General features: G+C 39.3%; 1 protein-coding gene across 3 annotated transcripts in view; it reads right to left on the bottom strand.

Annotated features, from left to right (window-relative positions):
* Positions 1-4,317: 4,317 nt before the first annotated feature.
* Positions 4,318-25,720, bottom strand: part of Fndc1 (fibronectin type III domain containing 1) — a 100,465-nt gene continuing 79,062 nt past the window's right edge. For 2 of the 3 annotated variants that reach the window (XM_023564568.2, XM_063232968.1), the window contains 9 exons: positions 24,684-24,752; positions 23,098-23,289; positions 20,881-21,111; positions 16,379-16,487; positions 12,164-12,243; positions 9,388-9,417; positions 8,351-8,512; positions 6,847-6,969; positions 4,318-5,095 (listed from right to left, as the gene is read on the bottom strand). In XM_023564568.2, the coding sequence (XP_023420336.2) occupies positions 4,980-5,095; positions 6,847-6,969; positions 8,351-8,512; positions 9,388-9,417; positions 12,164-12,243; positions 16,379-16,487; positions 20,881-21,111; positions 23,098-23,289; positions 24,684-24,752 (1,112 nt within the window). In that variant the 3' untranslated portion in view covers positions 4,318-4,979. Of the gene's footprint in view, positions 5,096-6,846; positions 6,970-8,350; positions 8,513-9,387; positions 9,418-12,163; positions 12,244-16,378; positions 16,488-20,880; positions 21,112-23,097; positions 23,290-24,683; positions 24,753-25,720 lie in introns of those variants that run through there. The other variant, XR_010041905.1, reaches the window with a different exon arrangement.

Raw genomic sequence — 25,720 nt, 5'->3', positions numbered from 1 at the left:
ACATAACTGTCGAATGACTGGTGCTCTTTAAGGGCTGACTGTGCCTAGCTCTGTGCCAAGAGTTAGAGGTCCAACAGCAGGTTTGCGGATGTAAGTATTGGGATGGGAGAGCATATCATGCAGGCCTTGGAGGCTATGGGAAAGATTTGGAATTTACACTTAAGAAAGCCAGGCATCTCAACTGTCCAGAAAGCTTAACCCCAATTACCCTCAACACCCCTACTCCCCAGCTGTGCATGCTTTAGGGCCAATTCCTGGCCAGAGATTTCAAGAATTTTCTGTCTCAGGCTAATCCATTGCATCCTTTCCAGGAATTCTGTTCTAACATTGGTTATTTATTTCATAATTGACCTGGAAACAGAGTACTGTAGAAGACTTTGTGGATTTGATAATCTTATTTCTATTCAAAAAGAGTAATTTTCCTTGAAAAGATCAGACAATACAAGAAAGTCCTGCATTTTTTTCTTTGAAAAATGTGTAATAGAGTTACTCTAGCTCATAATTTTCTCAGGAATATGGGAATGTTTATCAAACTGTTCACTTGAGAAGGAAAGCTACTCTAATAGCACAGAAACACTGGAGCTTTAATCAAGGAAACATGAAATTTTCACTGTGTCTAAAGTTATGTCTCTTAAAAATGATCAATCACCTAATGAGATGGCTTGTTTTCTTATAAATTCATTTATCATTTGTCCTGGAAATGTCAGACTTCATCTCCTGCTCACCAGACAGGTTTGGGCAGCCAGTTTATATACCACTTGATACCTCCACATAGGAGCAGCTGACTGGACCAGGGTGGACACACCTGACCCAAGATACTCTATTAGAACTTCATCCCAGATCTCTGCGTCTGACTGAGAGACCTGGAGAGCTGGTTGAGAGAAACTGAGTCCCCAGGTCTTAGAGACAGAGCAACTGCACACAGTAGACCAGGGATCAGTGATCATTTGGGCCATGTGTGCCTAGAGAAACACCGTATTAGGGAGGAGAATGAGCCAATGCACATGCAGAATGGGAGAAGGGACTATATGGGTAGAAGCCATCAGACAGCCCCAGCATCATTCCTGCATGGAATCCCCTGACCTGAGATAGTGACTCTAGCCCTGCACATGAGTCCTTGACTTATTCACCCTTCCTGGCAATGTGAGCTGTGGGACTTCACATGATTTTGCTGAGCCTGTCCTAATTTAGGATTGCAGCGTGGTCTAGGATTAGGGCATAGCATAGGGTTGGGTATGGTCTAGAATTGGGACTTAAGAATGCTTGAGAAGACATTTAACTTTCTAAATTCACTTTTTAGTCCCACTTAAAGACAATTTTAAGGCATCCACAATATGTAGGAAGTTACAGACACATGAATTGAATCTAACAGTGGATTTGTTCTGTAATTACACATAATGACTATGAACTGCTTTCCATGCTGAGAAAGGCAAACACATCCTGACCTCATTTCTCCTCACATTCTCAAATTTCCCACTCTCCTAAACTGACCCAGATACATGGTTTGAATAGGTCAAAGGGAAAAAATAAGTCAAAACTCATAAAGCCTGGAAACTATGCTTTAACTAAATGTTAAATATGCACAAAGCTGCCTGAGTGAAATATTCCCTGTGATCACAGCACAAGCAAAGGACTTATCAAGCAAGAAGCATGGGGACCCCTGCTCCAACCATGGGATGCAGAGTTCAAGTTTTAGACATCAATAGATGATAGAAAAGAAGTAAAATTTAAGTAATAGCAAAAAGAACAAACTCCTACTAAATAACATATACTAGTATTTTATTGAGACTTTCTTAGGCCTCTTTTAAACCTCAAGAAAACCATGGCTATGCAAATTTTTTTCCTTAAAAAACCAGATAGTAAATATTTTAGATTTTACAAACTACATATTGTCCCTGTCCCTTATTTGTTGCTTTAGTTTGTCTTGGTCTCATTTTTTATGGCACTTTAAATATGTAGAGAGCATTCTGGGCTTACAGGTCATACGGGCCTTAGATGCAAGTTCAGACATTCCCAGCAATACCAAACAATTTTCAGAGACGGGCTTCTTTCCAACGAAGCTCATCTGACTATTGGACTCTTCAAACATTGTTTCTCATGCTGAGATAAATTTTTTCTTCTCCTGTAATTCCCACGTATATCTGCTTCTGGTCTCTAGAGTTGGCAAGTTCTCTCCCTCCTCCTAAGCTCTGCAAAGAAGCAAAGCTTTCTCTCTACAGGTAAACCTCTCCATGGAAATCAACCTAATTTGGTATGAAATTGTTTTCACACTGCCAATGAACTTCCTAAAGTGAGGCACACAGAATGTGTAGTGAAATTTGGGGTAGCTATTGCAGGCTTGTTTTACCTGTTATATAACCTAATTTGAAAGGAATGCTGCTAATAATACTACCTGTGATGGTTGCTTGTAGCTGGCAATCTGACTGGACCAGGTGTTACCTAGGGAACTGGTAAAGCCCTACTTCTGGGTGTTGTCTGTGAGATTTCTTCCAGAGAAGGTTAGTGGGTGAGTTGGGGAACTAAGTGGAGAAGTTCAACCTTCAATGTGATAGGAACCATCCAATCAACTGGAAACCAACATACAAGAAAAATGAGGAAACTATGTTGTTGGCATGCCAGGGTCTTAGCTTTCAGAAGTCTTTGAACATAGTTTAGCCCCCACAATAATGTGCACCAATTCCCCTAAAAACTCCCCTCCTATCTACCTAGGTATCTGTCCTATTGGTTAGGTTTCTCTGGAGTGCCTGAATGCACTACCTGTGCTTAAATTTCTTTTGGTTTTTGTTTGGTTGGTTAGTTATTTTATTTATGTTTTAGCAGTTCTCTTACCTAAGGGTTGTGGCACTTCACCAAAATGTTTATTTTTAACAGAAGTTCAGATTTCTATAATTGCATACCACCTAACGATTTCAGCCAGGGCTCAAGAATCTTTGTATGAATGAATGCCAGCTCAGTCTTTCTGTTTGTGTGAAATGAAACTAGAAGTCCTTTGGAGGACAAGAGCTGTGCCCTTTGATAGATGAAAAGTGTGTCTTACATTGCAAAGTCAGCTGCAAATGCTTATGTTGAGTTTTAATATCCATTTCTCCTAAAAGAGACCACAAAGAACAGACCAAGGCTTTCCTCTTGGGACTCAAATGAATTATTTATGTTCAAAGAAACATTTTTAGGAAATCTGCAATCAGCAATGATTTCAACCATCAGGGCCTCGTTGAGGTTTCAGTACCAGGTTGGTGGGCACTGACAGGAAGGAAGTGACTGGGAGTAACTAAGCTATGTGCTTATTAGACAAATTCAATTGTATTTAAAGATCTTATCTTCAGCTTGGCATTGTGTAGCACATTTGAATGCTCATCTCAGTTCTCTCTTTTAATAACCTTCCTTTTGTATATTAGAACCCCCAAAGCCATTTAAATATTCCTACCCTTTCGGCAAGGTAAACTGTGGGTAAACATACAATCTGTCTTTTTAAAGAATTCTAGTATTTTCCCAGGCTGTCAAAATGCTTGTGTTTTCTTTGCTGTTTGCTATAGAAAGGGAATGATGGAATTTGATGATGCCAAACATCACAGCCCCATCACAAAGACCCTGCAAATTTGTTTTCTTGTAAATTTTGCCTTAAAAACTACCACACACATGTGGTTTCTCCTCAGTAGAGTGTTAGCACTGAAAATAGTCAACTCCAGGTGCCAGGACTGTGCTCTGCTGTTTACACTGGGTGCAGTCCAGAGGTCCCATCACAGTGCTTGCCTCCAGTCCATCCTACCACTGCTTCTCCAATGCTTCTTCCCTAATGCAAGAGCACAAACCCTTCATTCTACAGGGCTTCCTGAGGGACCTAGGTGAGCCACACACAGGGTAAAGGCAGCAAGTTTCAGAAACAGTGACAAAAAGGGGTCTGAATAAACCCTCTATAGCTACAGTCAAGCAAAAGAAGATGCTTCTGTTTCAATGAGTAGATATGGGATAGAAAGGAAAGGGTAAAAGAATTTTCCAAAAACAAAGCTTTGAAAGTCACTTGAGACCTAAAATCTTAATTCATCTGGAAACATAGAAGATAGATATTGCTAGAAGCTATGAAAACTTTCCCATGGATATGGAAAGGTGGTCTTCTAAAAAGAAAGCATGTATTTTAGGGAAATGAAGATCATGGCTATTTGCAGACATATCTCAGCCTCTCCACTGTCACCCACAGAAGCACCCACAGGAAGAGTCCACATCTTTCCACTGGCACTACATTCTACAGAAGACCTGTACCCAGGATACATCTAAAAGAAGCAAGTAAACAGCATCTTTATCCAAAAAGTCCAGCACGCATTTATCTAGTGAACAAGTACAAATTTAGCATTTTTAATCGATGTTCTTGCAGACAAGTGTGGATATGTATACGCCTATATACATATATATATATATCAAAGTTGAGAATTTACAAATAAGATTTTATGCATTTAGTCTAGCATTGTGTGAGTCCGTAGAATACATCTCTAAGAAGATATATTTCCTTGGGAAGTGTATTTTTTTTTACTCAGTTCTGCGTACAAAAAGATCTGAAGCTTAAATTCAGCTGGTTTTGGATGAATTAAAAATGAGAAAAACAGAAAGCATTCTATGAAGCAAGCACATAATGCATATGTCGTTCCCTGGAGATTCTGGAGTGTCTGAATACTGTGCCTTAATTGTCTGGAGGTCATACTAGCACAGTTGCTGGCTTCTGATGTCCCTGGGTTGTGCTAGTACAAAGAACGTGAAAATTGAAGTTTTAGCAAGACTGATTCCCATTCTGTTCATGTTCCATGCCAAATATGGGGCTGGATTCCAGACTGAGGATGACCACAATGTTCAGTGTCTATCACGTGGGCTTCCTGACACTCAGATGCAGTGGGAATTGGGTACCATTTCTCTCCTGTTCACAGCCCCTATTGTGAGTCAGTTGATCAGGCTGAGCAGGCAAACTTGCAGTGCAATGGTTGGTCCGGTGGTCACCACTTTCCTGGGATGGAGACTCCACACTCATACCAGCCCACGTAGTAGTAGGGGGTGCCAAAACCAATGTGACCAAAGCTGACAGGCTCTTGGCGATACTGGCGGTAGTAACCTGGAAGGGAGATAGGAAAGAGAGAGGATGCATCAAGGTCACCTGACCTAAAGGCAGATATCTCCTCCCTAAAACTTTCTTTTGGACAGAAAATCCTTTGTAAACTGTTCTTACCAAGTGTTACTTCTGAACAGACATAGCCATTTTCATAAAGTTTACCGAATCATGATTTGTGGGCAGAATTTAGCCCCTCTTTGTCTCTCTTCTCACAAAATAAAGGAATTTCAGTCAAAAACTAGAAGCACTTCCTGAGGACAGGCCCTGATTTGGAGAAACAACACCAAATTACATCCCCACCAGGCTCTCCCTGAGTTTAGAGCTTGAAATTTGCCAAATCTCAAAATTCCATAGTTTTAATGCATAGAATTTGGGGCACAACTTTCAAGGAAATCTCTCAGAGGAGAGAATCGTATAGCATTTCTGGTTATTTCTCTTCTGAAGTAGAAGGGGTGCCCCAATCTCTTCAAAATTTTTTGAGAGTATTTATTTATTTATCTATTTACTTATTTATTTTGGGAGGATAGAGTCTTCGCCTTGCTTACTCCTTACTCAAATAAATGTCTATCTGCTAATCTGACAGTCAGCATATTGATTAACCAATGAAGTACTTTTTAGATAAGATTAAAATGTACATAAGCAGAGTGGGGAAAGCCTATTATCCTCTGTGATGTGGATAAGCCTCATCTAATAGGTTCAAAGTTTCAAAAGAAAAACACTTGATACCCCAACCCTAGAAAGTAGAGAGAATTTTAACTCCAGATAACATTTATATTTGAACTATAACATCAGTTTTTCCATAGGCATCCAGTTTGCTTTCTTACTTTGTAGATTTTCAATGCTGTCATCCTCTACAATGATATGAGCCAACTCCTTAAAGTAATCCTAGATAGATAAATGCTCTTGGTGGATCAGGGAGCCCTGATACCCTCCTTTTACTGTTTTAGGTATTTTAATTCATTCAAATAGTAATTTGTGTATTAATATACAATATTTTTTTCCAAAATAAGAAACTTGGTAGAGCAGCGCATCCCACATTTAAAAATGCTAAATCAGTAAGAGTTGAGTGCTTAATGGAAAAGGTGCTGGATTTCATTCTATTATTTGGTTTATTTTTTGCTTGGAGGATTGAGAGAGTTAGCAATATATTACCAGTTGCTAACCCTAAAGATCAGTATACTTGCCCTCACGTTATAATGGCATCATCAAATATCTCTGAAGCCAATTTCTGAATACCTTTGGATGTTCATCTTTGCCTTCTCTGTACTAACGCTCATGCCATCCTCCCCAAGGAGGCCCCCATTTTGCAAATTGAGCCAGGCTTTATGACGCGGTCTAGACTCTACCTCTGCTAAAGATCTCTGACAGCCTCAAGTAGTTGCCTCCTTCCTACAACAATGGAACATAAACAATATCTGACAATAGAATGATCATAAGACATAACATGTCATTATATGTTAATGTTTTCACCCTTATTTTTTTTACACATTTGTTTTCTCAGTCACAAAGCATGTTCCTGAGACAGAGATCTTATATATTCCTTTGTACCCATAACTCCTCTAGGATCACCCAAATCCGGCATGTGGCAGGAGTATTTTGATTCCTTGATTTCTCAGTTATATTTTTATTATCTGAACTCCCAAGATCCACCTTCAAATCATAAATAGAAGGCAGAACTACAGTGAATTTTCTTCTTACATATTCCTCTCCCATTTCCTTGCCCAGCACGACATATCAAGCATTGATCATATTACCTGGAATCTTAGGGAGGCCTTCTATATAAGACTGAGGCCCTGTTCTCCCATCAAGATGAGAATCTACAAATTGGCAATGGTCTTCACCTCTCCCCCAGCTGTCTCCAATGCTGTAGAATGTATCTGCATAGAGGAATTTAATGAGTCAGTGACAAGTCAAAGAATGTTACAGCTGGCTTAGGAATTGGAACAAGCTTTGAAGAATTTGAACTGGGTACACTACTTAATCCATTTACTTCTATTACTTTCATGTCTGAAAATGGTTATAATGGTAATAACCTCATTAATTATTATAAGGGATCAACATGATCATGTATACCAGTTACTTAACAAATATTCAGGAGGTAGAAAGTATGAACTAAATAGGTAGTTTTAGCCTACGAATGATTGAAACTTTTTAATGCACTCGTTTTTTAAAAGAATTAAGAAAACTACCTAACAGACAATCGTGAAATAAGTATGAAATGCAGGCAGGTCTATATAAATAGAAGGGTCTATTTCATGCATACTGAGGGTAGGAGGCGAGTGTAAGATGCTGTCCGTGGTCCTGAACCATTGCAGCACAATAGGGCAAAATTCCCCTAGCTCCCTTCTGGGATACCAGAGACAGTTGTGCAACCTCTTCTAGAAATTCTGAAGAATGAGAGGGAAAGGGTGGAAGAGAAAGAAGAGAACAGAGAGGAAAAATATGCAGTGATTTTGAGGAGAGACAGATACTGAAACAGTAAGAATGGGAAATGGAGGTGGGTAGGGGAGTATTTTGTTTTCATACTTCTTTTTCTTTTCTTTTTTCTTTTGACAGGGTTTCACTATGTACCTCAGGCTGGCCTTGAGTTCATTATGTACACCAGGCTGATCTTGAATTCAAAGTGCTCCTCCTGCTTTAGCCTCCCAATGCTGGGATTACAGGCATGTGCCAATATGCCTGACTGACACTATTTTTAAATTATCCTACCTATCAAGAAAAAAATTAAAAATGACCAGGGACAAGACCTAGACCAGCTGAATGAAAGCATAAAATATTTATTTACAAAATTATATTTAAAGAATTAAAAGCCATGTAAGATTTGAAATTAAAAGAAAAAAGTTGATGTGGGTAGGTGAGTCAAAGACAGGTGGCTATAAATGGTATTTTGAAGTATTAATAGCTCAAGGTACTCTAATCACTATTTCACTTTCCTACCGTGGGCTACAGACTTTTCCTCAATCCTTCTATTGTATACTCATTTTGGATCAATAGCAAAGAAACAGGCCTTTTCATGTCTAACAGAATTTTGGGCTTCATTTCTATAATGCAGTTGAGTTTCAAAAGTCTATCTTTGATTTCCAAGGTAAAAAGTAATAACCTCAAAGTAAAGCTTATGCCAATGGTTCTTATTTCAGCAAGAGGACACCATAGCAGGTCCATAGCTCAGGTACATTCTGATGTACCTGCTGTGTTGTTAGTACCTGTAAAGTGAAATTTTTCCATACCTGCAATATCCAACCATCCCCAAAGACCTACCTTTCAGGTTGTCACTGAGGTAGATTTTGTACCTCAGAGAATTACAAAGAACAACTCCCACAAACTTTTTATACCACGTCCGTTTCACATATTGCCGGCCATGGCAGTCTGTGTATCCAGGGTCATGTTTGAAAGCAAATGGGATCCAGATGGGCTCACCACCTTGACAACACAAAGCACACCCTCTAAGTGGCAGTGCCACACAGTGTTTATTCTTATACAAAGTTACTCCAAACTGGACTTATTCACGGTCCCTTTCTCTTCTTGCAATGTCTCCTTGCAAATTTTTCCCATTCCCAATTTTTCCCTCTTGTCTTCCCTCTTCTTTTCAATACTAAATAACCACGGGGTGAGGGGATGTTTGTATTTCAATAAGGGATTCTCAGAGTTAAGGACAGCCTTGGGGTTCAAAGAGAATCAGACACAAGGACAAATATGGCCCTGGGAGACTACAGATTCCTATCTGCAAGTTCTTCAGCTAAGCCTCCTTCTCATCGTGCAGCTCGGGAGACCTGCCTAAGCTTAATAACAGAGATTTTTGCAGTTTGTGTGAAAACCAGGGAGTAAAACTTCACTGTACATTTAACACATTTTGTTATCTTTCCAGCATTTTAAAATGTTCTCAGAGGTTGTGTAGACAAAGTATCTATCCACAGATATTTGGCTGCCCTGCCATGCTTTTTCATAGATATTGACTGCTGTAGCTTTACTTTAAAAATTCCCATATACATGCATATATTTATATATGTTCTGAGATAACAATATGCAATATATTAACTAGTGTTAATTACCTACTTTTTTAAATTTCTGTATCATTTCTATCCCTTTTTTCTGTTTTGCTTTTTAAAGTTAAAAAAGGAAAAATTTCCCAGGTCATTTTTCCATTGAATAAGAGGGAAGATGGGCAAAAATTGCCAGGAAATTATGAAAAGACAAAAACAGTCTAACATTTCTACTTATGAGTTGTCACTTTGATCTCACATTCCATATTCAACTTGACAGTGAGAGTGTTGACACCAGCAAAAAGAGAAACATACCTGGAGGCCTCACAACAAGGAGAGGATTGTCTGTAGAATAAGAAAGAAATAATTGAGTTTGTATCACAGTCATGCAAATGTTGCAATATTTATTGTAAATGAAAGAGCTGACCAAACTAGAATATAGAAAAAATAAAATTTTATATATTAGATGCCAAAGTTTTTCCTTAGTTTTTATTTTCAAAGCATTTCCTTTTGAATTTTAATTACTTTAAGTTGTATGTAAATATTTATAACATCTTTATTTGTAATAACTCAAAAAGCAGAAGCAACCCAAATGTTTGTCCACAAGTGACTGGACTTAAAAAATTGTGGCTTAGTAGTACAATGAGATACTTAGTGACAAAAGAGAATGAACTCTGGATACACACCAAGAGGAATGAATAACCAGATGATTATGCTGAAAAAAGCTGGTTGAGGGAGAACATACTGTATGACACTTATGTAAAATTCTAGAAGGTACAAAATATAGTGACAAAAAGCTACCTGTCAGTGAGAGAAAGGACTGGTAGCAGGGGCAGAGGGCAGCTTAGATTGCTCAGCCAAAGACACTATGAGAGTGACAGATATATGCTCACTTTCTTGACAGTGGTGAAAATTCATGGGTATAAATGTAACTCAGAATCTATTAAGGTGTACACTTTAAGTGTGTGTAGCTTATTGTATGCCATTTTTACTATAATAAAATTCTTTTCAAAACATATCTATACCTTAGCTGAAATAACAGCACTTAAGAAAATATAAAAATTGTGTTTCAAGTGATTTTGCTTCAGAAAATTTCAGTTTTATAAAATGGGGCTAGATACACATATGCCATTTTTTATTTTTGAAAATTTATCATATAGTAAACTTCTCCTTTAGTCTATGTGAAATTTTCAGTGCTGGGGATTGAACCCTGGGCATCACCCATTCTGGGCACTCACTGAGTTACATCCCCAGTCCCCAGTATCCTATGAACTTTAGCATGCATAGAGAGAGATTTTTAGAGATTCCCACAATCAGCATGTGGGATATTCTATCACCCCAATTCTGCTGGCCCTTTGTACAGAGTTCATTTGGTGTCATCTGCTAGTATATAGAAACATTATTGTAGTATATAGAAGAAATGACACAGTATGCTAGTAGGTAGAAGCACACATTCCCCTTGGCTTGCTATCAGCTCAAGGGGAAAGGGTTTGTTTTTCCTCTTTGTCTTGATGTCTAACACTTTTATCAGTCTACTAGAAAAGCCTCCAGTCTTCTGAAGTGAGGTGGAAGGGAACAATTCAAAACAACAGCAGCACAGACAACAAAACCCTGACCTCACAGTAGATCCAGAGTTACACACATACATTTACTTCCTACACTAATTTTTAGATAGCTGTATCTGTCAGATGTCATAATTCACTTACTTGATGGTTTTCCTGTTGCAATCCAATCACTTTCAGAAGGGTGACACAATGAAAGAGACTCTAGCAAACTGAATGCAGTGAAGATTACCTAAGTAAATAATTATTGACTTTCTGAATGTGTGAAGGTCTCCTGGGAGCTCACTGAACATGAATTTTGTGGATGCTATCCCTAAAATTCTTATTTAGAGCCCAGGGGTGGATCTCTACAAAGAATTCCACATAGGATGCAGTAGGAGCTTCTTACTAGACAGTGCAGAAATGAGCTCGCTCTTCAGAAGTTTACTTGCCATGTTAGAAATTACATGCATACTTCCTACTCTCAGATACATTTCAGATCTGTGTTTCTTGGTAGCTTTTGGATTTTAATTACTTTTAAGTTACCCTTGATCAAGTTAATTCTGATAGTTGCTTAAGATCCATTTTGATTTTATAAAATATAGCCATAAACATATATATAGGCCTTACTTTAGAAAATTAGCTAATGTTTTTCCTTGTTCTTTCTTATTAATTGCTAATAGGAAACATATTTCTTACATGAAATGGTTGAAAAACTTTTGAGGTCCTCTGCCTACATTTCTAGAATAAAGCATGTTCTTATAATAGATACTTTTTCACATATTTTGATTCACAGTATTTAAAAATATATTCTAGTGACAGTTTTCTACATCAGGATACATGCAAAAAAGTAATCTGAACAATTGGATGCCCTGTGAATGCAGGGTTGGCTCAGCAAGGCTGGTCAACCAAGTCCAGCTTGACTCCCTAGTTAGAAAGTCACTAACCTAAGGACTGTCACAGTGGGCCAGCTCTGCATAAAATCCCAGCCTCTGAAGATTTATTGACGGGCCCAAGAGCTCTACCCATCAGCATCCTAGTGTGTAGGGACATGCTCCAAATGATATGTACTGCGTGTAAGAGTGAATATTGTTTTAGTTAAAGATCCAATTATTTCCATCTCCTACCAAAAGAGGACCTTAGATCTTAGATGCTTGGCTAATTGAAGAAACAATCGCTCCCTAAACCACTTGACATGGTGTTCTTTAGTTGTCTGCAATTAAATTTTTTAAACTTTGAAACTAAATTCTGTACAAACAGATACTCTCAGATTTATCTTTACCACCTAGTTGAAAGATGTATTTTTCCTCTCAGTGGAATGACTTTTGTGCTCCCCAGGAAGCTGATAATTTTAATTTTATCATGCAAAGTGTTAACCTAGCAGAAGGAAATTACTGTTTATTTTATAGAGAGCTGTTCAACATTACCACATCAAATAGAAAAACGAAGATTTTGCTATTTTATTGTTACTCTGCTATACTCATTATCCTGCATTATTTATTTCATTTTTAAGAAAAGTAAAACATAGAAGAATGTGAAGTTGCCCATACCTGATTCTGTGACAAATGAAACTGAAGAGCTCATAGGTCCATAGCCATGAGGATTTTTGGCTTGAACTTTAAAGTAATACCTGAAATTGAAAGGAAGTAACTTTTGAAGAGAAATGAATTTAACTTCTGTGCAATGAGAAAGATTTCTGATGGCCAATAATGTGGCAGACTTGGAGTCTTCTTTTTTTTTTTAACAAATATACATACTACTAATGACCTTCATAGTTTTCTAAACTTTCTCATTTTAATAAATTTTAAGATGCAATTAACATAGCATAGACACATGACTAATAGGAATAGAACAGGTGCATGAGACAAACAGGTGGCCCGAACAGTATGTGCTCCCTAGAACAACGTGTGCTCACCACTCCAGGAGAATCCTCCTAGTTCATCCCTATGGAGATGTGCCTTGATCCAGATTAAAATTCAGATTCCTGAGCTCCTCAGGCAGGAAAAAAAGTTGGAGCAACAAAACATTCAAAAAAAACCCTGAAATGTTAGCTTAGTTCTCACCACTGGAGTCCTTGTAAAAAAGCAGGATACTGGGTCCAACCAGTATGCAACTTATAATTGGCAGGCAGAGAGCACACCCAGCCATGTGTGGGACTCTTCAGTGGAGCTAATAACACAATGATGTCTTGAGCACATGACAAGCACTGTGGCTGGCTCTAGAGCCACAAATGGGTGCCTTACAAGTCAGTGATTCAAGAGCTTTTGCATCTGTAAGCTAGAGAACTGAGTCCAGGAAGGAAAAGACAAAAAGGACCAGAAAGAAAGGCTTTGCTATAGTACTAAAACCTGTTTCAGAACAGTGAGCATGCCGGAAATTCCACTGCTGTGTCTGCTACCTCATCAGGAGACACTAAGCCTCAAATATCTTCTTTGTACCCTCCGGGACGAAGGGATAAAAAGTGGTGGTTATAAAAGTACAGAGACCAGCATTAGGGTTGTGACCCACTGTATCTGCCTCAAGCTTTGTGATTTCCTTATCTCTAAGATTTTAGATATCATCTGGCTCTCCCAGAACTTCACACAGATAGTTAAAGACAGGGTAAAACATTTTTTGAATGCTTATCCTCTGTACTTTGCTGGCTTTTGGGCCAGTAAAAATATCATATTTAAATATTCCAAAATTCCTTGACTAAATCACCCAGAAAAGATTACATGTACTAATTAAAACACACTAATGTTTTAGAAGTTGAATATTTTAGATGCAGAAGATGAAGGGTCACACTCATTGCATTGAGTGTCGTGGCCACAGCCTGTTAGCAGAGATGATCACCGAGGTGGTCCCCGGCTGAAAGTACACAGAGATGTTTTCCTGTGAGTTTCACTAAGCAAAGAAAAGCCATTTGGTAAGGCCAGACTTCTATCCACATCTCACTTAGCAGTATTTTTTAGTATCAATTCTTTTTTTTAAAGATACACATAACTAAGAACATATGCGTTTCAAATCTCAATTCACTCAACAGGGCATGTTTCCCCAATTATGCACACTTAATTCAGTGGTTGTGGAGTGATTTAATGCAAATCTCTGCAGGCAACTCAAGCAGTGGCTTTGGCACACATCAATGATGCTGATTAAATTTTACACAGATTTTTTTCTTCAGGAAAAGAAATTAAAACATAAGGGAAAGCCCATATTCAAAGACACTGTCAACACTTCTACTGAGCAAGATCTTATTGGAACTGTCCTAAAACACTGTCCCCAGATCCACAGAGAAAGCACCTTTGTGAAATTGGAAGGATGACCGGCAGGCTAAGAGAGAGCATGTAGATGGATTTGTTTGTATCAATTTTGTTTTACCACCAAAACCTAAGTATTCCCCAAATCCCACCTTCCCTGTTGACACTGTAAGATTCTAGTCCTCCAGAAAGTCCCCATGTGCTAAATCCAGAGTCATTTCCATGTGACTCTTCTAATGTATCCAAGTAAATTTAAAAATGTTGAGCTGAAAACCTACATGAAATTATGAAACAAGTAAAATTCCCATTTTCAAAACCACATTACACTTTTCCTACCAACTAACTCTGCCTCATACAAGCAACAAAAGCAGCCCAGACCTCTCCTTTTTGCATAAGCGTTTGATACCCTCCTTGAGTTGCTTTAGTGGTGACAAATCCTGGTACACTAAGAATGGATTGAAAATTTGCAAACTTTCAAGAGTGACTTAATGAATAAGATAGCTCATGCTCAATTCAAGGCAAAAACAATATCCAATTATAAACAATGGAAGGTGACTGTTAGGCTCTGGCTCTTTTGTGCAGACTGACAGCCCATGTCCTGGGCTGACTCTGGGCCTGGTTCTCCAGAGGCCCGGAGGACTGGGATACAACGAGAGGAGACACTGACTCAGCATATGTGCATCTGGACAGTGAAGACACCACAGAGTATCTCTGCATTCGGGTAACACAGGAAAAATGAGTGCCCTCATGTCACAGTCATTGAGCTGACTGTGAAATGTAGGTGCTGTTCAGAAGGGTTTTGAAGATATTTCAGTTGGAGAAGCCAAGCATGCTACATCATAGTCTGCACTCTGTACCCCTAAAGCAAATGAGGACACATCCTGGAAGGATCAGAAGAGCCTATGCAGGGTGGAGGCTCCACTATCCATCCAGCCTCCCTTTGAGCCTCCTGTTCTTTCTACAGCATGCGTGTTTTGGGACATCCTTGGCCAGAATCAATTTTGCTTCACCCCACAAGCCTTTCTCCAACCTAATCACTGCTTATGTGTTAGACCTGACTTCTCCAGGAAGTCCCTGGCTGCCTCCTCGGCCCCCAAGCTCAAGATGAGGAAAAAACGCCACCATTTTCTGTCCTCTCCTAGCAGGTGTACTTCTCCCTCATGACACGAACCAGGGAAAGTTTAAATTTATGTTTATTTTTCTAAAAATATGTCTCCCCTTCTAGTAAGCTGTATGAGAAAAGACTGTAACATCTATAAGAGCTATGAATATTTCACCCCATACTCCAAATTCTGTGTTCTTTATATGGTAACTGGCCCAGAATGAACATTCAGGAACAACTTATTAGATGAACTGCGGGACAAGTAACTGCTGCAAAAGCAAGTGAGTTGTCATCCTACACAACTATCTTCTGATATTATCCAACAATGAATTTCAATATGGCGGCAGAGATTGTGGAGACAGCACTGAACTTGGGGGAGGGGATAAAGACTACAATTCAAGTACTACTGCAACAGTTATGTGGCAAAATATCAGTTTTTTATTTAATAGTTGTGCTATAAAAACACTATCACTGCACACAATAATAATGAGTGTTGACCCCATTTCTCTAATTTTTATCATTTTTGTTTTCTCTGAATGATCAATTTTTTTCATTACTGTCGGGAAAACTTTTCTCAGCTTCATGGTTTACTACTCATTTTTCATTTGTCAAATCCTTAAATTCATAACAGACTATGAAAGTTCTGTTCAACTGAGCCTAAAATGGCACATTAAAATGTCTTGAGTATACGCCTCAGCTTGTTCAGAAGCCTCTTGGTGCCCTAGGTTATTCAGATCCCATCCCCTTGAGCACCTGTGTTAAAAGAATGTTTTAGTCCAACCTTCACCAAGTTCTCTTTGTAAAAATGAGGGACTTCAGATCTACCTGCATGCCATTCTGAGCTCTTTGCCAAACAAGCCCACTGACCCAGCACACCAGTGATGCATTCATCCGTAAGAGCCTGTGGGAGGGAGTCAATCATGAACTACACAAGAATTCTGAATACCAGTGACAGCTTGAAGTTGGCACTGATGAGAGTGTTTACATCACAGAAATTAGAAAACACTGTAGATAAGCATTTTCTTCCAGAGCGTTTGAGTACCAGTTCACTGAAATGTTTAGTAATTGCTGCTCCACTAATGAAGATTATGTTGCCTAATACCAATACACTGCTCACTAAAACTGGTTTGGCTCCCTTTCAATGCACAGAATCTTCTTTTCCCTAATGGTAGGTAGTATTGAGAAAAATAGGCAACAAAATAGAGATGTAATACCCTAACAACTGCAATATATATAGTAATTACTCCTAAGCAAAATATATGACACATGGAAAGCATTCAATGATATTCTATGAGAATTAAATGGAAAATTCACAAAAATGTGATTAATCCTTCATTTTAATCAATGGGTATCTATTAACACACACACACACACATACACGTTTCAGTTTTTGGCTATTTGTTTCCTAAATGACTGACACATCTTACCGTGTGTTTGGCTTCAGGTTCTCAATGGGCAAATGTGTTACTGTTGAAGCTTGAGTGGACCACTTGTTCCTGATGAAGTCTTCATAGGATGCACTATAGACCAGGTACCCTGGAAATGGGAATGGGGAGGAACCCAGTGAAATTCAGCCACAAGTTACATAGAAGTGTGACTGGGATGAAGCAGTACACACAGGCAACTCAATGGGAGATTTTCTAGAGAGAAGACAGATGGGACAAAACTTTAGTGCCTGCTGGTCAATCCAGATGAACGCAACAAAATTGTAACACTCTCTGATGGCCTGTGGGCTTCTACTTCTTTGCCTCTCTGCCTCTCTTTTTTTCCCTAGCCTTCCTCAGCTCCTTGGAACTCATCACATCTAATCTTCAACAGAAGAGAAAGGTAGTGACTTCCACTCATATACTGAATTTCCTGGTGCAAAGACATATATATATAATTGCCCTTCACATGAAACGAAGAATATTGTAAACCCATTGAGGACTCCTTCTGTCTCTGTCACACGGAAGTTTTCTTCCCTCCAATAAATATTTTCTGCTCTTTGAAAAAAAGCAAAAAGAAATGAAGAATGTTGGCAGTAAATGATTGGTAAGTAGGTTTGGCCAACTGACACCAGATTCACAGTAATCCTCGCCCACTTGGTGAAGTCTCACCTGATTTCCAGCTGTGAGATGTCTGTGCCTGCCCTAAAAGCCCAGCAGCCAGGCAGCTCTTCTTCCTACATCCTATCCACCCTGTCATATTTGCTAACAACAGATGTCTATCCAGGTGGGCTCTCAACCCTGACACCTGCACAGCCTTCAAAAAGACAAAGGATCTATCTCATTAAGTTAATAAGTTGCCAAGACTAGGCTCAAACTCCTGGTTCCTCTTCCTCAACCTCCCAGAGTGCTGAGATTACAAGTAAACACCCCCTCCTAACTACTTAAACTCTTTCTTATGATCCTTGTTTGTATATATGGCTAGCCCATTTTGAACTATGAATAAACTGGTCCTTATAAATATGTTAAATGCTTTGGTAAGTTCATATTCACCAATGTAAAAATATGCAACTGTTATTTGTCAAGCCCTATACCAAGCACTCAAGAAACAGTAGGGAGCACGCACATACAGAATTTATAGCTGTGGCCAGCTGAAGGACATGAATTGTGTCGTGAAAGTCAAAAGAAGAAGATCAACAGCATCAAATGCATCTAAGAGATAAGCTTTGTTTTATTTAGCAGCCTATAGGTACACACAATTATATCACACCACAGCTAACAAATGCATAAAATGGGACCAGGAACCATGTTGACCAGACTCTGAAACTCTTCCTATAGTGCTTCCTGAAAGACCTTTCTATAATTTTTAACAAATAGTGTGTGCAAATGTACAAAGTGAGGCTACTATGGTTCATATAAGTGTCTCCTGAAGGCCCATGTAAAGGCCCTGCCTTGTAGACTTTGTCCCCAGGCTGGCACGGCTGGGAAAGGTAGAACATGGAGCTTAGTGAGGGGCCCTTAGGTCACTGGGTTGTGCCTTAAAAATGGCCTGGCCTCTTTCTCTTTCTCACTTTTGCTTCCTGGCCATAAGTTGAGCAATTTTATTCTAGCACAAACCTCTTGCCATTGACAAATGCAATAGATCTACCTGAGATTGGCCTTGAAACTCCAAATCCATAAATCAAAATTTCTCTTTATAATTTAATTTTTTCAGGTATTTTGTTATAGTGATGGAAAGCTGAGTAATGTAATTGCTACTCTTTCCAAACAATCCCCTCATCCTCTGACAACAGTGAAGTCACACCCTACCTGCTTGCAGATGTGTTGTGCATACAATGGCCCATGCAGTGATGCACTGAGGCTCATGTCTGTGCCACAGAATCTAGGCTTTGACAGGAGTTGGTGAAGCTCAGATTATGTGACCTTTAGCTTCCATCAGACCCTCACGCTTCCCATGGGCTGCTGGTGTGTGGTGATCTTTATGTCTGTTTTTTGAGCCTTCGGAGTTTTGCTAATCTATTTGCTGAGCACAGCATAACTCCTGATTTCTCTGTTGTTCTTACTAAAAGTAGATGCAGTGGGTTGACTGACAAGCTGATCCTGAGAAACTAGGGTCATCATGCTGCTGACTTCCCAAAGAATCATACTTCCTGAAGAGTCCACATGATTCATGTGGACTGAATTGAGAAAGTAACTAATTGTAGCCATATTTACTTGCAGGAAGTTTCATATTACTTGGATGCCACCTTGTTATATGGTACTTGGTTGTTTATGAGAAAAGGAGAAAACAAACATCAGCAGTTCACTTCAAGCTCACACTACCACCAAGTTCAAATGCCTGCTGCGAGTCCCCATCTTTCCATGTTTATTTAGTTTGGGGGTGTATCTGAGTATCTACTTGGTTTCTGTGTTCCACAGGGAGAAGAGACAGTGCTCAGTGCACTTACTGATGAAGACCTCCCGCTCTCTTCTCTTTTTCTTCTATACTCAGAGGTATCATGCATTGAAATGTTCCACCATAATTAGCCTGAAAGGAGCTGGAAATCTCCATAAATGCCTCATTCATAACTGTACTCATGATTGGGGCACTGAAGCATCATTTTGGATTAGATATCAGGCATATTAATAATGTGAGGGTACTGAAATCTCTTGGATGATTTGGGGGGCTTGGAATGAATGACCAATGGTAAAGTTAACAGGAAAGTGTTTCATCAGCCCACCTTCTACAGGATAATTGAGAATCACATCTGAAGCAAGTCCAGAAGGATTTTGATGTGAGTCTCCAAAGGCTTGCTCTTTGCTCCAAGAGCTCTTGAGGTACCTTTAATATGGCCAGCCCTCTCATCCTGCAGCCAACGTTTCTTAGAAGCCTGGGCTCAGAGCAAAGTGGAATATTTGTAAAAGGAAATAACTGTTAAACAAGAATTCACGGGTTAAGAAACTCAAAATAAAATTTTCAGCTGGGTATGGTGACACATGTCTGTAGTCCCAGCATACAGAGGGGTGAGGAAGGAAGACTGCCAGGAGTTAAAGGCCAGCCTACTACACAGCGAGTTTAAAGCCAGTCTGAACTACATAGAAGACCTTGTCTCAAAATAAATACTACACACACACACACACACACACACACACACACACACACACATGGATTTTCCATTCTTTTTTCTACATGCTTACTTGCTTGCTTTTACAAATCGTCACTCATAAAACCATATTCAATTAATAAAGGAATTCTCTGATTGCCTTGATTATAAGCTTTCCTCCTTCAATAGATTTATCTTCTTTCTTTTAAGAACCTGCAGAAGGGGCTGGGGATTTAGCTCAGTAGCATAAGCGCCTGCCTTGCAAGCAGGCAGTCGTGAGTTCAATCCCCAGTACCGATAAAAAGGAAAAAAGACAAAAAAAAAAAAAAAAAAAAAAAAAAAAAAAAAAAAAAAGAACCTGCAGAAATATTCATAGAAATTGGTCTCTGTTCACATCATGAGGTAAGCAGAACATATGAGTACATCAAAGACTCAAAGTCCCTAATCCTACATTCTTCCTATGCCCCTCAGTCCTTCAACCACATCTGAAAGAATGTCCAGGAGCATTATTCCCTCAGTTTGTCCCCTAGCTTTGGGGCCCCTATGCAAACTCCCCAAGAAAAATTGCTCTTTGGACGTTCTTGGTAATTTTTTCTAATTTTAAAGACAATACTAAGGACACACAGCAGAAACATTAGAAATTTAGAACTATATGAATTACACTAGCAGGATAGTGGTATAATATTCAGATAATATTCAGATCCAACCCTCAATACCACCTCCCCAGCTCATGATACACACACAGCCACACATACATACCTCGCTCTTACACAACTCACAGGCCCGGACAGAATCATTTGCAAAAGAAGGGATTATCCCCAGAAAATATCATTTCTCTTTCTATTGAAACTTATTTCAGCAGACTTAACCTCATAGACACATGTATTTATCAGCATCTCATGGGCCAATGCCTGAAAGGTCAATATTTATGGGCTGTTTTGCCTCATTTCTATTCCCACATGAGGAATTAGGAAGAACTCAAGCTGAACAGCCAGCCATGTAGAAAGAGGGATAGAGGCAGAACTATAGTTTAGTAGAATCTCTATCATTCTTGCTACAGGATCTGATCTCACAAATGACTCCCTGGACTCACTGGTCACTTTTAGGACTGCGTAATGCTAGAGATGTAATGATACTTTGCATATGAGAAAATCAAGAGAGAAAGAAAAGAAGTAGCCATCTCAAGATGATGCAGACCTATTTGGGACTAGGATTCGAAACTTCTGACTTCCTTCCAGAGCTCTTTACAGCAAGCAGTGAAGCTTTCATTGTTGCCTACACTTTCTCTATTAAAAAAAAGGTACCTACAGTCTCTATTCAACTCATTCATCGTACATACCTCTAGGCATCTATCCACCTTTAACTGTCTATGTTTCTCTTCTATCTATCAATGGGAACTCTGAAAATCTGCATAGGACACACCTGTTACCACATCCCCAGGGGTGGCTTTGTCCCAGTCCACAATGACAAATGAGTGGCAGCCTTCCATAGCAACCACAGTGATGTTCCGTGGGACATGCTGAGGAGGCAGGTCACTTTTCCTCAAGTCATTCGGAATGATTTCATCCAGGGTATCTACTTGGAAGTGGTCCAGCGCATCAGTCAGAGAGCATGGAGCTGATGGATCTTTATTCAGGTATGTTACATAAGGAGCTAGAAAAGAACAAAGATACCCAATTAGAATACTACAGGCTTTTTCTGTAAGCAGAAAGAAGGCATCTGCTCCATGGAGTCAGACCCACCATTCAGTTTTTTCCTGCCAGACAGAGGCTCCCAAGCCATCCTGACGCCAAACTCAAAAACACATCTTTCCTCTCCTACACAGATCCACATGTTCATACTTTTCAGTCTGGTGGTTGCGTTCTATTTCCCCATCAACACTGATGACTGCGTCCTCTAAGTGATTTTGAAACACTCTCAGACTGTAATTCAATGTAATAAGAGCCTGTAGCATTCCACTATCCCTATGCCCAAACATGTAGTAAAGTGTGAGTCAGGCTCACCCTAAAGTCAACTAACAGTCTCTCATTATATTTCCCTGACCTTCTTGGAACTAGAGAAAAATACTCACCAATCAAGATGACAGCCTTGAGTCTCAATCCTAGGTGGCTTCCCCCTGAGTCTCACAAACCCCGTAACTCTCTGGGATTCTATACATAAGGTCAGGTCCAAGCAGTCTTCTGCATATCATTGCTCAGTCCAATAGGTACTCACAGTTATGGAATGCTAGTTATGGACATACTGAAGCCCTTCCTACACATCTGATCTCCAGAGAGACAAGGGGCTTTGGACTCAGGCAGGAGGACATGGGTGACTACCCACTGCAACTGATGCAGTTGAATGAGAGAATGTGCCCAAAGCAAAGGCTAAACAGGAGACTCTCTGCCTCCAGCTCAGAGCTCACTTTTTTATATCCCACTTTTAAAGAAATGCCAAGGAATTGAGGTTCAGATTTTATACATGGGAAACTCAAGTGCTCTCCAAGAACAATGTCTGGTAACTACTCAACAGCCCTTTACATTTTTGGTACTAGGTTCTCATTCTCAACTGCTGTTAGGACTGGATACAGTTTTTTCACTGTTCCATTTTCCAATAATGGAGCCTTTAGTCTTGCCCATGGATCTCTCCAGGAAGTTTTGGTTAAGAGGCTACTATTCTCCACAGAACTATAGACATAAGAAAAGTCAGAAAATAGTAAATGCTGCAGCCTTCAAAAGAGCTCTGTGACTGAACTAATAATAGCAATGAAAGCATTGCCATTTCTGCCATAGAACTGTTCAGGAAAATCTGAGCGTTGGGTGGACTCAGCTGGGCTGCTGCTCACCAGGACAAGCACTGGCATGGGCTTCAGGAATGCTACCTCAACTGCATAGGCTTGCTCATCAAGTATACGAGGTTTACACACTCAGTCACTGCATCTTGGCTGGCAAAACCTGTTCTCTGCTCATGGCAGGACACTTGTTTTGGAAACAAAAAAGTGTAATATTAATTTAAGCTGTGGCTTGTCTCCACTTAGTAACATATTCATCCAACTGACTCATTGGTGGAGTTCATCAGAGGCCTGGGAAAAAAGAGACTTGGGAAGAAAATGAAACATATTGGAACCACACAGACTTTCCTGTTGACAGTTTTAATTGCTGAGAAAGAAAGTAAAATGAATTTCTAGACCCAAAGTCCTTGAGGCTAGTGAAAATTATACAAAGTAACTAAAAAAAATAGATATAGTTCTATGATGAACTCTCTGCTAGTGACTCCATTCAGTAAGCTACTAACCTTTTAGGGAAAATTTCACAAATATACAGACAAGGCCTAGAGATAAGTAATTCTTATTTTACAAAGACTGGCTACCATAAAAATACTCTCATTCTCTGGTCTTGATGATTTGTATGTGTTCCTCACTAAATTCCGTTATTGAACACCAAGTGTTTGCCCCCAACCTTCTTCTGATTTTTGCACAAAATATATGTGCATGTATCTAAACAGGAATGACTGGCTAAATTACCCCAAAAGGAGACTTCACTCCAGGAAAATTTTTTCTCAAAATGCACTGCTTTGGCCAGACCAAGAGATTAGTTACGCTCCTTTTTAAAAGGGCAAAAGTTAAAAACCATGTTTCTCTGAATAACAAATTATACGTACCAACAAATCGTTTCTTCCCAGCCATATCAAATTCTTCTTCAGGAAAAGAACTGATGGAGCCTTCCTCGGGGATGACCTCCAGTGCAGCGGCAGTGGTGGTGGGCGTGGTGATGGGCGTGGTGGTGGGCGTGGTGGTGGGCGTGGTGGTGGGCTTGGTAGTAGTTGGTGGTCTTGTGCTCTCAAATTCATAGTCTGAAAGGATACAAGAACTTTGTAATCAGACACTTTCAAAAAGGGGCAGTGTTGACAGTCAAAAGATACTTTCTTAAGATTCAATTGTAGAGCCCCTTGAGACCCCATCTATCTTTTTCTCTCAGTCAGAAGTTTTATTTCTCTTAATGAATGTATTCTGTTCTTTAAAAAAAGATTCAATTGTAGATTCAACCAAGTGTACATGACACACACACACCCTAAATTAATTGGTACCTAAACATAATTTGTTTTTACTAAAATATTCTCTCTCTACATTTTGGTTCCTGCAGAAAAGCAGTTGCACATAAAAAGAGAGGAAGATAAAAATTAAATGCATATGCTCATGAAAATGAGGTCCTAGGATCAGAGTTGAAAAGAGCCTTGCAATTTATCCAATCACATCACTGGCACAAGGTCATCATTTTTTAACCTAAATTTTCCCTTTTAGAGCCATAAAAGATCACATCCAAAAATGCTTTAATTTTTTTAAAATCTATCTTCTGTGTGTGTACTTTACTTTGTGGGAAAAGGCAAAATTAATACTATTAAGAGAACTTGAGAGAATTTATCTTTTTAACATATTTTAAAAAAGAAAACTTTATTTTTCAACTGTTCAAGGATAATTTAAAAAAGATGCTAGTACTTTCAAAGGAGCTAAGAAATTCTTTGCTATCTTTTTTTTTTTCTTTTAAGTCAGCTTTAGTTTGAAAACTGATGGGATTAAAGCACTGTATCAAACTTCATTATGAATCACTAAAGCATCAAAAGTGACATTATTCACACAGTTGTGACTTAAGACAATCAGGCTTACGGATGGCTGATGGCATAGGCAAAATACATCCTGAGAACATCCAAAGCCCAAGTGTCAAGGCCAGATAGAGGGGGACAAGATTCCCCCTTAACTTTTCAACTGTAAAAACAACTTATAAAGCACAGCATCCCAGGTTCCTATGAATAACAACAGAATTAATTGTCACTTATTAGAGACTGTTCCAAACGCTGTCCAAGTGCATTTTCAATCTTAACTTTACTTAAAAAAATTCTTTGGTAAGAAATCAAATTTACAGTATCTCTTTTTTATGTAATTAGAAACAAAATGAAAAGAGTAAGAAAAAGAAGGGCTGAGCTTGAAGAGGCCAGAATAATTGTATTATTTTACAAATGGAGGTGGGGAAGAAGCAACAAAACTTCATTAGAGGAGGGAGAACTCCAGGAACTTGTTGCAAAATCATATTTGCATACCAGGCATGCTGTTTATCTTAGATCAAATATGCAATGGGCGATGACTTGGAAGAAGGAAATTAGAATCACCTTCTCCAGCACGACCTCTGAAAGATCACACAGTAATTAAAATAAGATCCTCCCTCATAGCAGGAAAAAACATGTCTAAGTACCTTCATCATAGATGACATAGGGCTCCTCTGTGGGTATAGCTGTGTCTGTCTCCATGCCTGAGAATTCATCTAGGGAGGGAACAGGGAAGGGATGGTTATCAGATGCCCAAGTTTCTTCTCGGTGCTCCTCAGTCAGTGCCCCAGCCCCAGTGCATAAAGATTCACTGACCCTCAGCAGACCATGAAAATAAGCCACCAAGGCCAGCATCTCCTCAGCTTTCCATAACACTGAGATGGAGGCTGTGCCCCACTTTCTTTAGGCTCAGAAGAGAACAATCCAAGAACTCTCCTGACCAGGAAAGAGCACCTCACTGATCTAGGGTCCCAGACTCAGAGCTCTCTCTGCTACCTTGGCTGCCACCTTGGCCCTCTGCTCATTTGCCCACAGTGGCACTGTATGGTCACTGTACCACAGTCTGTACACACACACACACACACACACACACACACACACACACACACAGAGCTATGGAGAGAGAGAAGTTGGCACTCAGGATGGTGACATTAATCTTCACCTTCCATTCATCAACTTCCTTTCTCTCTACCCCTCAGTTTTGCCTCTGAAATATTCTAGAAACAGCTCAGTTTCCTACCTCTATACTCTCTGCTTTGGCAAACTGTGCCAGTGGATTTCCCTGTGCCTCTCTCCTTTTCTAAACCCTCAGCCTATCTCACCAAATCAGAAGCTAAATCAGTACTAATCAGATTCCTTAACTTACAGATGAACTTTAGAAAGGATATACTAGTGACTAGAAAATTCTCTTAAGACAGCTTAGGCTTCACTAACACTAGATCTAGTATAACTACAGAATTGTACTTTCAATGCAATTTGTAGAATTTTACCTGAGATTTCTAAGAGTCTTTCAAGAAACCTAATTATGAGAACTACTACTAACATTTCCTTAATGGCTGAACTGATATTATGGGTACAAAGAACACAGGATAAAGAAAGCCAAATGATTTAAGCAAAAGAAGGTATTTTGGTTCCATTATCTGGATAGTTTAGGCAGACACTCTTTTTAGAAAGTGTGACAGAA

The sequence above is a fragment of the Cavia porcellus genome, unplaced genomic scaffold (assembly GCF_034190915.1).
Source record: "Cavia porcellus strain 051 isolate PalLab524CR breed Dunkin Hartley unplaced genomic scaffold, mCavPor4.1 scaffold_22, whole genome shotgun sequence".
In the NCBI taxonomy this organism is placed as follows: Eukaryota; Metazoa; Chordata; class Mammalia; order Rodentia; family Caviidae; genus Cavia; species Cavia porcellus.
This window is presented reverse-complemented; position numbering and strand designations above follow the sequence as displayed.